Here is a 12773-nt window from a genome sequence, read left to right on the forward strand (position 1 = left end):
AGGGAACAAATGCAAGCTTTTGTGGATCATATGAAGGAAATTCTTATAAAAGCTAGTGCCCCTCAATGAAGATTGTTGTAATTCTAACTTATTGTTGTGTTGATCATACATTTGGTCCTTGATTTTTATTTTAAGTTACATACTATCAAATAACTTTGTAACCGATTATACGTATATACAAAAGCTTTATTGTCTACATATTTAATCATGTACTTTCAAACAGTGGCAGACCCAAGAATTTTCTCATAGGCGTCAGAAATTTTCTCAAACAAGGGTCGGTCGGAATTTTTACGCTATTATATTATAGCACTATAAAAATTCACAGGGGACGATCGGACAAGGGTAGGTCAGCCCCTGGTTTCATAACAAGCCGTGCATTCTAATCACTTTGCCTTAGTTTAAACAACTAATTGCATGAATAATTAGAACTAGATTATTAACTAATGTACCTATTACATAAATCACTATCTACTGGTAATTTAGCTTAATATCCTAAAATACACATTATTTTCACAATATATTTGACATTTATTAAATCTAAAGTCTAAAACATGCCAAACCCAAACTTCTGGTGGTTTTATTCAGAACCACTCCACTCTCATGATTCTCCTAAAAACCTAAAAAAATCAGTTTTAGTAACAAACCGCGAAGCTAGTATTTCGTAAAACGAAAACAAATATGGTATTTGTAAAAATTACCTGTTACATGAATCAATCTTCCCAGCTGAATGTCTCGATATCTTCTGGCGGTTCGACCCATATGCTCTCGAACGGATCTTGTTCGCCCCAATCATGACACTGCTTTCGTGGATAATATCTACAATGATCTAACGAGTATGAAATACACCGTTTCCCATAAAACCGAACTTTAGAAAAATAAACACTATTCCTCATCACTCCTAAAAGATCGGTTCGTGCATGCGATGACAAGAAACTGGCAAACAATGTCACACCTTCAAGCGTTTTCATCTCAACCCATTCTTTATTAACCTGATCGAGTTTATAGACGATCGGGTTTTCACTATAACACGTGTAGATAACAAAAATATCGCCTTTATGTTCAGCCATAAACTTCCCTTTCCACCAATTTTTAACGAAGAAATTATCAGGACAACGAGGCGGAGGTACGACACGGATGGTCCACGTCAGCTCAATTGGGTCATAAACGCCAAGCCAGCCGGTTAAACTTAAACAATAGAAAAGCCCGTTACAGAAAACAAGCTTGTTCCATATACTGCTAACGAATGGCAAACGGTTATGGTAGTTAACCGTAGTCCAAACCGTTGCTCCTGGATAACACGTGCTAATTGCAACGACAGTTGGACTAACGTGTTTAACTGTAAACACTATACAGTTAGGAGATTTTGGAGAGCTTGAAAACGCGACTATTTGGTAAGTCATTTCGAATCGCGGTAGTTTAATAATTTCGCGTTGTGAACGGGTTGAAAAATAGGACCCGTTGTGTTCGTGGTTTGTAAAGAAGTAACCAACCCTCTTTGTTGTAACAGATTCTGCATCCGTGTAACTCTGGTAGTTCTAAAGAATATGTTTTGCATTTTGACGGGTCGTAAAACTCAAAACGATTTCCAAGTTTTGGGAAGTACATCAGCCATGGTGGCTTGTTGACCACTCTGACCGATAAAGCAACTGAAAGCCATTTTTTGCATACTGCAGATGTGCGAATGTTGTCTTTTAATGTTAGTTGTGATATTATGAATTCAAGGAGTTCGGTTGGAAGGAATGACCATGCTTCTTGTTCTTCGTTCTCAGTCTCTTCTGGTTTAGATATTCTTGTATCGTCTTTATAGGTTACTGTTAACCTATCAAACACAAATTATATAAAACAGTCATAACTGACAACAAAATTCAAGATTTCATAAGTTTGAAAGCATAATCATCATATCTATAATTCATTCATCTGCATTACAGACAACAAAAAGCCTAATAATCCTCATATACAACATGAAAAAATGTTGATCAGAAAGGAAAACCAAAATATGAAAAAATCGATTGTACTTCATAGATATTAAACCCTATATAATTCGGATGAAATGCATCAAGTTACAGCTGGCACGTATGCATCGAATCGAACAAATTACATACAAAATGCATACATCGAATCGAACAAATTACATATGAAATGCATCAAACAAACAACGAACAAATTCAATACATAAAACTATCAATTACGCACACGTGACACAAATCTCAAAATTCAGGTTAATTTCGCCCAAATTCACCTCAAAACATAACCGAATTTGTAAGCATAAACATTGATCTCATTGATCTCAATCTCTCATCTCTAAAGCCGCATATATATCCGAATTTCATGACATTCCAAGATCATATACGAAACCCAAAAAATGAGAAATTCTATTATACTTCACAGTCATTAAACAACCCTAACTCCTAAAATTAGGCGAATTTCATAAATTTCAGATGAAATGCAAAAAAATTACACTACATCAAATCGAACAAATTATACATGAAACGCGTCACTCAAGCAACGAACAAATTCATTACGTTAAACCAACAATTACATACACACAACACGGATTCCAAAATTCAGGTATTGTAACCGAATTCATAAACCTAAACACCGATCTCATATCTACAACATCATATATATCCAAATTTCATCACACTCACAGTAAAAGGAAACCTATAACATAATAAATTCGATTCTACTTCATAGACAACAATTTTGACGTTATTTTACTAATTTTGTGAAAATAACGTTAGGACATTGGACTCTGAATCCAGTAACCCGAGTTCAAGTCTCGGTGGGATCTTTTAACCTTGTGCCCTGCTTGCGGTGCGCGCATATAATGTATATATGTGTGAACCCTCGGGTGGGCAAAAGTAAAATTGCACTAATTTTGACGTTATTTTACTAATTTTGTGAAAATAACGTTAAAAGTGATGGAAGGTTAATCAGGCATCATGTGGTGGCGTTGATAGCCGAAAGACAAGGGTACATGCACCAATCAGCCGGCGTCCCGATGATTGAGTGCTATGTGCCTTATGTAATATGTCCAAGGCTTGATGCAAAACTACTATCGAGCCGGGGGTCTCTCCGGAAGCAGCCTCTCTATCCCCATGGGGTAGAGGTAAGGCTGTCTACATCTTACCCTCCTCAGACCCTACCATAGCTTTGCTATTGGTGGGATATACTGAGTACGATGATGATGATGATGATGATGAGACAACAAAACCTAAAATTAGGCGAATTTCATAAACTTCAGATGAAATGCATCAAATTACAGATGAAACATATGCATCAAATAGAACAAATTACAGATGAAGCACATCAAGCAAACAACGAACTAATTCATCACGTTAAACCATCTATTACGTACAATTTCGCCCAAATTCACCTCAAAACCTAAAACGTGATCAACTCGTTGACGAAACTTACAATTTGAGTCATTAATCCTAACTCTACGATCAGATAGAAAACCTAAAACATGAACAATTTGATTGTTCTTCAGAGACATTAAACCCTAACTCCTAAAATTGGGCTAATTACACAAATTTCAGCCGAAATGCATCAAATTATACACGAAATGGATACATCAAATCGAACAAATCCATTTCCTAAATTCCAAGCAATTTCGTTCAAACTCACCTCAAAACACAGAAATTATAGCAAAAACATCAATCTCTCATCTCTAATCTCTACAAGTACAACCACATATATATCAAAACTCCATGACAGGAAACCTAAACCATGATCAATTTGATTATACTTTATAGTCATTAAACCCTAAATCCTAAAACTAGGCGAATTACATAAATTTCATCCCAAATGCATACATCAAACCGAACAAGTTCCAAATTAAACGCATCAATCAAACAACGAGCAAATTCATCACGTTAAACCTTCAATTACGTACACACAAGACGAACTCCAAAATTCCGCTCAATTTCGTTCAAAATTCACCTCAAAACACATATATAGTAACCGAATTTGCGAAGATAAACATCGATCTAATCATATATAACCGAATTTCATAACACTGAGAGTACAATCACAAACAAAACCTAAATAAAACCTGATCAATTCGTTGAGTAAACTTACAATTTGAGCCTCCGTCTCTTCCGTCCGGCCATAACCGCCACCAGATTAAGCTTTCTCTCACTACAACAACCACTCTATATGTGTTTCACTGTGTGTGAGAGAGAGAAAGAAAGTAAGTGTTTGATTGAAATGATAAAGAGAAAGACGGTTGTCTCAACGTGACTGCACCTCGTTGTGCCAGCATTACACGTGTTAATAACCGACTGATCTGCTGCGGTGAGGAACAGGTTAAGTGTGTGAGGCGACGGTTGAGATGTTAGGATGGGAGATGTGGGTTGACGTGGCGTGGGTTGGTTGGGTGGGTGTATGGTACGCGCGGAGGGGATAGGGTGTGGGATGGGAATTGGATCTGCGTGGGAATCACAGCCTTATAATAATTATTGTGGGTGTGGGTTTTGTAGTGGGTCACTTTATTTAAAGATATAGGAATTAAATAAAGGTTACTTTTATTGGGAAAAGATATGATGTTTAACCGTTTAAACCGCTCTTTTTTATAACTAAAAGTAGCCTTCTCACTCTCAGAGCTACTGACGTAAGGCTATGTGTTATACCCATCACACGTTATTTTAGCGTCAGATTATCATTTACTCCCATCGTTTATGGTTTATTTTCACCACTCATGCTAATGATGTAATTTTGTGAGTTATACGGTTATATCCATCACTCGTCACTCGTTTGATACAATTTGATCAGATGTAAAAGTCTTCACTACAAATTTACAACCACACGTAAACACATGGCCAAGAAATTGATGAGGCAGATTGTGATCATGCTTGCCACGCAAAAGTGAGTGATCCCCCACCCGATGACCCTCTCCCTACGAGTTTACCACATGACCTAATGGTTTCTTGGAATCTTACACAAGCTTGGACGTGAGAATCAGTGAAAGAGTATTGCGCTAACAAGAGAAATGGGCAATCAACATAAATCTCACGATGAGATTGTGTATAATATATGTATACATATACATATACATATATTTTACCAAAATCCTCGATTGGGGATAGCGACTTGATAGGTGGTCCCTTCCAAAACGAATATTTTTAAAAAGTTGTTCCATGGGTTGTAATAGTATGATGAAACTCAACGGTCTCTTGTAATTATACCTTTGTTCTCTAGTAATGTCGAATAATGTTCATCAATACTGATATGTTTATTAATTATCTTAACCATTTTGGGTGTTACCCTTTCAAGTATCCAAGAAGGGATCTAGCATAGGTTGAGTGGTAGCCCACGTTTCACCACAACTTTCTTCGGCAAGTATATTTTTAGTGCAAGAAAAATATCCTTGTTTTTATATATCGGCTACCTCATAACCATGGCGTAGCCACACTTTGACCAGGGGGTCGGCCGTCCCCTGTGAGAAATTTTTTTTAGTGGTATCTATGTGTTAAAATATCGACCGACCCTTGTGAAATTTTGACACCGACCCATGTGGAATTTTGAGACGACAAAAAGACCCTGTGAAAATTTGGGAACAACCCCCATGAAATTTCGAGACTAGCCATAATAAATTTTTTTTTTACAAATTTACATTTATAATTATATTAATGCATATAAATAACTAAATTTGAGTTTAATTGTAACAAGTTTAATACAAATTTAAGTCCAAATGTCCAATCAATATATTATTAAGTTTTAATTTAAGTTTAAGACTCTTAACCCAATTTACATTTAACTTATTAAAAAAGGTTACAATAACTCATGTAATTTGTTATGTGAGTTCAATGGATTATAAAAGTTTTAACCTTCAAAGAAAATATTTCGACTTTCTACATACGTTGGTTTACTCACCAACTTCATTTGTATTGGTTTATCCTTTATTGAGGCTAGCTCTCGTATTACTCGTCACAACCACAAACGTTGAAGTACGTGAAGTCTGATTTGTGAATCAAATGAGTGATGAGAATTTAAACGATAGTTGTATTTGTTATATTAAAAAAGACATGCGTGATGTTTTTGTTAAGCTTCAAAAATTGAAAACCCGTAAAGATCGATTTTAGACATATGACATTTTATTTATGAATTTCTAATGAAGTTTGCTTTTCATGTATTTTTTTCGTTTGATTATATATTTTTCTATATTACTCGAGCCGACCCAATAATAGTCAATCAGAGGGGCCCAACTAGAACAAAAAAAATAACGGCCGAACCAGATCGGAAAAAAATTATGTGGCAATGGCCAACTGAATACCCATTAAAAATTTCTGACCCGTGTGTGAAAATTTCCTAGATCCGTCACTGCCTATAACACAACTATTTTAGCGTGTGCTACCCCTCAGATTTCCTTCTAAATAGCCAGTACCCCAATCCGTTGGTGACGGATCATCGTACTCAAGCTTATAATTTTCTTGGACTTGTGTTTGTGGAGCACAATAGTCATTGCACTCAGATTTGATCATTTTCTCCAACGAGGCAACGACCATTGATTATCCCTTGATTACCGCTTGATGGCCCACGATGTTTGTGATAGCTTTGTATTTGTTGTTTACGGTGGGGCCCAAAACTTATCAATTGAGCCCAAAACTTGCTCTTAAGCCCAATTATTTAATATTGTTTCTTGGATTACTATTCTCATCAGCTCATGTACCATTTGGATTTCAAATGTCTTCCATTATTATTTTCCTGAAAAACTATTTAAAAATACTTTTTATTCATCACTGGATTTACACTCCTATACTACATTAAGAGAACACCTTCATCCAATGTATTAGTAGACCAAAGACCCTTCGATAACTTCAATTAATTATGTTAACAAAAATGATGTAGAAAAGTTAATTGAGTTTTGGCCGTACTCATTTCTATTCTCGTTCAATTTAATTTATGCCGTTTTAGTTTGTTTTGACCATTAACCTATGTGATAATAAAAACACATCAAATTTCATTTATATAGCTATAAAAATAGTTAAATAATATATTTTTTTTTGTTGTGTATATAAAATTATAGCTATAATCTGATTACATATGTATTGATGTACAGAAAACCAATTACCTATTTAATAATGAAAGGGTAATTGATCCCGAGTTTGAAACTTGCTTTAGCAAGTGAAGCTTGAGTTTAGCCATAGAGATTGAAATGAGCCGAGCTTGAGCTCTTTTAAATTGAATGAGTTAAGCTCAAGCTTAAACGAACTTTGGTGAGTCTAGAACTTAGACGCAACTCGACTAACTTGTACTATAATGACAAATAAACATATACCATGCTTTTAAAATGGCCAATCTATTTAAGTTGTTTGTTCTAGACATCTTATTTTATTTCTTCATTAAAAAGCTCATTTAATTATAAAAACTTTACTCACAAAATAACAATACATTCAATAACCTAGGTTAAGGATATATGAATCTAGATATAACTTTTGGTAACTTGTTTGTGTACTTTCATTTTAATGGTTAGTAAATTAATTGTCTATAATTATCTGTTTGCTTGTGTACTTTCATTTTAATTGTTGATGATGAATCCATTCCAAATGAATCTTGATGTCAAATAGACTACAAATTCATTAGACAAAATAACATGTACCTCAATTCATAAAAGACAAAAGATGTTGATTTGAAACCCTGTTGCTTGTCAAATTAAGACAAAATAACAGGACATAAAAACAGGAATAAAATAATACTCTGTAACTTGTCATGAGACATGGTTGATCACCAATTTTAATTTAAAATAAAAATAACTTGTGAACAAAAAAAATTAAGACTTGACAATTGAAGACACTGCTGGAACCAAAGGGGGTTTGTTGACTTGATCACCTACTGGAATTCTTCGGAATATAAAATCAAGGTATATTAGTTTTTATTAATCCTAACTATTATCTTTTGATCGTTGCCGGCATCAATTAACGAATCAGCTGCTAAGTGTCTCATCTTTTATCATATTTCTTAAAATTTAATTTTAATCTAAAAGTTTTATTTTAAGAAAAACATATATTTGAATCGTTAGTTGTAAATTTTTTTTTCAACAAATTTTACTTTTCTTCTCATTATATAGAAACATAGATATTACATCAACATAGCAGACAGGCGAGCAACAAGCTGCGCCGGCACCCCTTTTTGAATTGCAAACCCTAACCTGCTAAAGACATACCTCTGCCCCTTTAGAGTCGACACATTGTCATGCACAACCCGTTGGACCCTGGTTAGGAAACGGATAGCTTCCGGTGCCAAGGAGCCGAAGGTATCAAAAGCAAGAGGGACAAAAACATGTTGGTTCTCTTCGCAAGCTTTAGCATGTTTCTCCACCTTCTTCGTTTCAGCCCTTTTCATTGCTTGCCCAGCTACAAACTCATTATCCCTCAAACCAGCTAAAGGAGATACCCCTATGAGGTCAACACAAGCGTGTTTTCCCCCAGCCCAACCAAAGACGAGCAAATCTGCCGGTCGTAGAGTGGATCTCCCTTCCGTGGGGTCTGTAAGGAAGTTTACGGGGGCTTCCTTTTTAGCTGATATCCCAGCTCGCCTTAAGATGTCCCAAAGAATGTCCCGCACCCAATCATGTCGGTATTTTAACCCAGGCATCTCCTTGCAATGAACCGCATGCTCTCCGAATTTATCCAGGCAAGCCTTACGGCAGATCGGACGTGTTTCGTCTTCTGGGTACATTGGGACCATCAAACGGTACTTAAGAATGGCCCTATACTCGACCGCAGACATGCTTTGGCCCAAGCCATCAATCGGGATAACGGTCAGAAAATCTTGGGCATGAGGACCTTGTAAGCATTCAATAACCGCCTTCTGTCGGGGGGACAATCCAAAAACTTCTCCCAGGCTCTGAGCGATTTTGCCAAAAAGGGCATTCGCCAAAGTTTTTTGAGGCTTTGGTGGGGCGGTGTCCTTATTAGAGAAACCGCCAATGTCAAAGTCTGGGAGAGCGCCATTTAGGCGTTCCAGGGCCTGCACGTAGTCTGAGTCCAGGTCGACAACTCCGCTATTCCTTAAGATGTGATTCTGTAGCTTCCAAGACTGAGCCCTCGACGCTACAAAAGCGTAAACCTCAACTTCATGAGCCGAAAGAAGGCCTAAACCCTCCGAGGGCATCGTTAACGATGCAAGTCGCCACTGAAGATCACCAAAGAACGGGCCTCCACATACAACTATGTCTTCGATGGCTTCTCGAAGCCCCTTATCAAAATAAAGCTTGTAAATCGTGTAACCTTCTCAATTAGTTTTGATTCCGTCACTTACCACCCACTAGGCCTCTAAATGAAACTAATCTTTATAAACTGTTTTTAAGAAGTTCTTCATTTAACTAAACAAACAAGCCTCGACCCACATTTTGTTCGCTCATTTATGTTTATGAACATCTGTCTATGTTTGTACGTTTATGCTCGTTTAATTGAAAAAAAATATTTATGTGTTTTTTTTTATGAATTGTGATGTATTAGACTTGTTCGCTTATGTTTTTTAGGTTTAAAATGAACACGAACATGCCCATTTTCTTAATGAACGAACATGAACATAAAAATCCAACGAATGTACGTTCATATTCGTGTTCGGCTAAAGTTAAATGTACGAACACGAGCATACACCTATTCGTGTCCGTTTGATTCGTGAACATATGATGTTGAAAATGCATAGCCTTAATGATATATTACATATTAATGAAAACAGAATAAGTGGAGCCAAGCAAGCTACGACCTACGTAGTCTCGCCCATGTATAATACCCAAGAAGAATTAAAATTTATAGCAGATTTGATAGTTTACCAATCAAAATAAAAAAGACAGAACCACTTTTCTTTTTCCACGAAAAGGTAATATTATTTTATAGTTCAATTTTGTAATACTATTTGGGCTAGCCGGTTAATAAAACAAAAAGCATCTATTTTTTTTTAACGAACAACTAAGTAACGCTGGATACTCAGTACGCGGCCCCCATTGGCTAAAGATAGCCCGAGCCGGCCACTAGTTCGGACGGACGAAGCCCCTATTGATGGATTCACCGGATAAAACCCGACCCTCACGCCCGTCAAACGGCACGACAGCGAGGAGCCGGTAAAACCGGGTGAGATCAGGACTCGAACCCTGAAAAGCCAGGATCATCCCTCATATCTCCCATATAAATTGGTGATAGTAAGATTTTAACCCCCAACCTCTCACTAATAAAGCGAGTGCTCTACCATTGAGCAACGTCCAATTTATAAAATTAGATGCTTTTATCAACCAGCCAAATAATATTTGTATATTTAGCTATTAGATACAAAGAAAAAGAAGCATTATAATGTTTTAATCATTCAAAAATTTAATCAAAAACCATTATTCTTGATAATTTGTGTTCTCTGTTTGTTTTATTGTTTCCATTCTGCATCACTAATAAATTTTGAAAGTTTCAAATTAATGTGAGCATATAAATTAAGTTCTTTCTTTTTTTTTTTTTGCATTCTAGCTTCTTACTAGTTTGTTTTGTTCTGAATAAAATACCGTCATTCAAAAAAAATGTAAGTACACAAATATTGAGGAGACGTTATAACAATTGCGTTGAAATAAGAAAAAACAAATTAATAATTAGGGGATGAGGTAAAATTAATGATTCGTCCATGCATTTTAATTACATGCCATGACCTAAGTTGATACAAAGTGCAAATTAAACATTATGGATATGAAAGGTGAAACGAAAATGAAACTTTAAGATTATGATATTTAAACATTACGGATAAAATCTACAAGTTGACACAAAGTACAAATTTAGTACTATAGTAATTTCTTGGGCTTGTACACTCCAAAGATAGGTATGTTTTAACTTAGTGAAAACAAGTTAGGGCTTTAGGCCTTCACTCAATTAAGGCCTCCAAATAAAAAAAAACATTATATATAGATATATTATAATCGATATAGTAAACTAAAAGTAATGTATTGATGTCATGGTAGGCTTGGTTGTTACTAAAGTATAGGTTATGAGATCAAAACTTGTAATTATCAATTTTTTTTTCTTAACAATTATTATGAAAAGGTCCCAAAATCTTATTTTGATTTAGGACTCGTCCACATTAATTGAGCAAAGATACTGGAAGATGCAATATCATATAAGATTGCATGATGTTTCTATCCCGAGTTATTCAATCAATTTCTAGATACCATTTCAAATTCTAGTGTTGTAAAATTATGTCACCTTTGAGGTGTTGGTAATGTTGCTGAATATTGTGACCAGAATTGTTTGAAGCACAAACGATAAATATAACCACCATTGCATACACTTCCGAAAACAAATTAAAACTTTATTACATTCACAAATTCTAAGTCACCGTGTTGCAAGCCAAATAGAAGAACTCAACCCAAAATACTAGTCTAATAGGTGAGGGAACTCATTTGGCTTATAAATCCCACATCAGTTGCCCATACAACCAATATGGGACAAGTCTCATACCTTGCATTGGTTTCAGTCCGTAACACACCGGTCTTCACTCGTAACTGCATTCATGATCATTTGTAGTACTGCACTCATAGTCAACGTTGACCACATCACCACCACCACCGCCGCCGCCACCTCCTGTAAGACTTTGGACAAAATCCTGGCCAATCTGATGCATCACACCCTCAACAAACCCGTTCACCACCGCATCCGCCAGTCCATTACCCGGTCCCACATTTTGATTTGGTTGTGGTTGTTGTTGCATCTGGTAGTTTTGACCACCGACCGGTATTGGCGGCTGTTGTGTTGGAACCGGGTAACTTTGATAACCAACAGGTGCTTGTGTCTGTGGCGGTGGAGGAGCCTGGTAACCGTTACCTTGATAATTAACTGGCGCTTGTGGTTGGTAATGGTAAGTTTGACCATGACCATGACCCGTGCTCATGCTATGTGTAAGTGGCTGAGGTTGATGGGAGACCGAGCCTGGACCCGGATACGAGTGACTGTGTTGTAGAGCCGGCTTAGCCGTGGCACAGTGTAGATGAACATCAAACTCACACGAAACACAGCGGTAGAGCCACTGGTCAGCCGAGCCGACACTCTGGCACACATCACACGAGAACCCTGACTTTTGACCATATGGGGATGAAAAAGTAAGGACAAGTTGGTGCGGGTGGAACGGGTGGTTGACCGAGAGGGGTTTAGTGGCACACAACACATGCAAGTCAAAGTCACAGACCTGACAGTGGTAACTAAATCGGGTTCCTTGTTGACTGCATGCGTCACACCGAAAGAAACCACCCGGGTATATAGAATTGGGAAGTAGGGAAAGCGTGTGTTCACGGTGGGACGGGTGGGTGATCAATTCGGGAAACTTGGAGCATGACGCGTGTAAGAAAAAGTTGCACGGTCTACACGCGTAGATGTGATCGGATGAAGAAACGAGGAGGTTGCAGCCTGCACAACTGATGTTGGTTTGTAGTTGGAGGTTTGATGATAATTGCAGGAGATGAGGGTGGCTTGAGTGCTTGATTTGTGTGTTGTGCGTCAACTTACCCATCTCTTTCTCCAATTGGTGATTTGCATTATGGAAGAATAATGTTATAGGCAAGCTTGGAGGAGTTGACTTTAGAGATTTTTGAATGTGTCAAAGTCAACTTATACATGTTTTGGTTGGTTTCTGGTTGTGGCCAATAAAAAAAGCAAGACTATGTCAAGTTGTTAACTATTTTTAAAACGATGTATTCATATTACATTTTTCAACTTTTCTATTTAGAAATATTTAAGTTTTGTTCTACATGTCTTATTTGGTGGTAAAGATGTTGGGGGCTATCTAATAAAAACTAGGGT

At 36.8% G+C, this 12773-nt stretch overlaps 1 protein-coding gene and 1 pseudogene across 1 annotated transcript; both read right to left on the reverse strand.

Annotated features, from left to right (window-relative positions):
• Window positions 1-246: 246 nt before the first annotated feature.
• Window positions 247-4301, reverse strand: LOC143554265 (F-box/kelch-repeat protein At1g57790-like; annotated as a pseudogene).
• A 7171-nt stretch (window positions 4302-11472) lies between these two features.
• On the reverse strand, window positions 11473-12483 carry LOC143554272 (protein VACUOLELESS GAMETOPHYTES-like). The gene has a single exon (XM_077044071.1). The coding sequence runs from the start codon at window positions 12481-12483 to the stop codon at window positions 11473-11475; it is 1011 nt and encodes a 336-aa protein (XP_076900186.1).
• Between the last annotated feature and the right edge of the window lie 290 nt (window positions 12484-12773).

Source organism: Bidens hawaiensis, unplaced genomic scaffold (genome assembly GCF_021521415.1).
Source record: "Bidens hawaiensis isolate Kalapana, Puna unplaced genomic scaffold, B.hawaiensis_p1.1 tig00017574_1, whole genome shotgun sequence".
Taxonomy (NCBI): Eukaryota; Viridiplantae; Streptophyta; class Magnoliopsida; order Asterales; family Asteraceae; genus Bidens; species Bidens hawaiensis.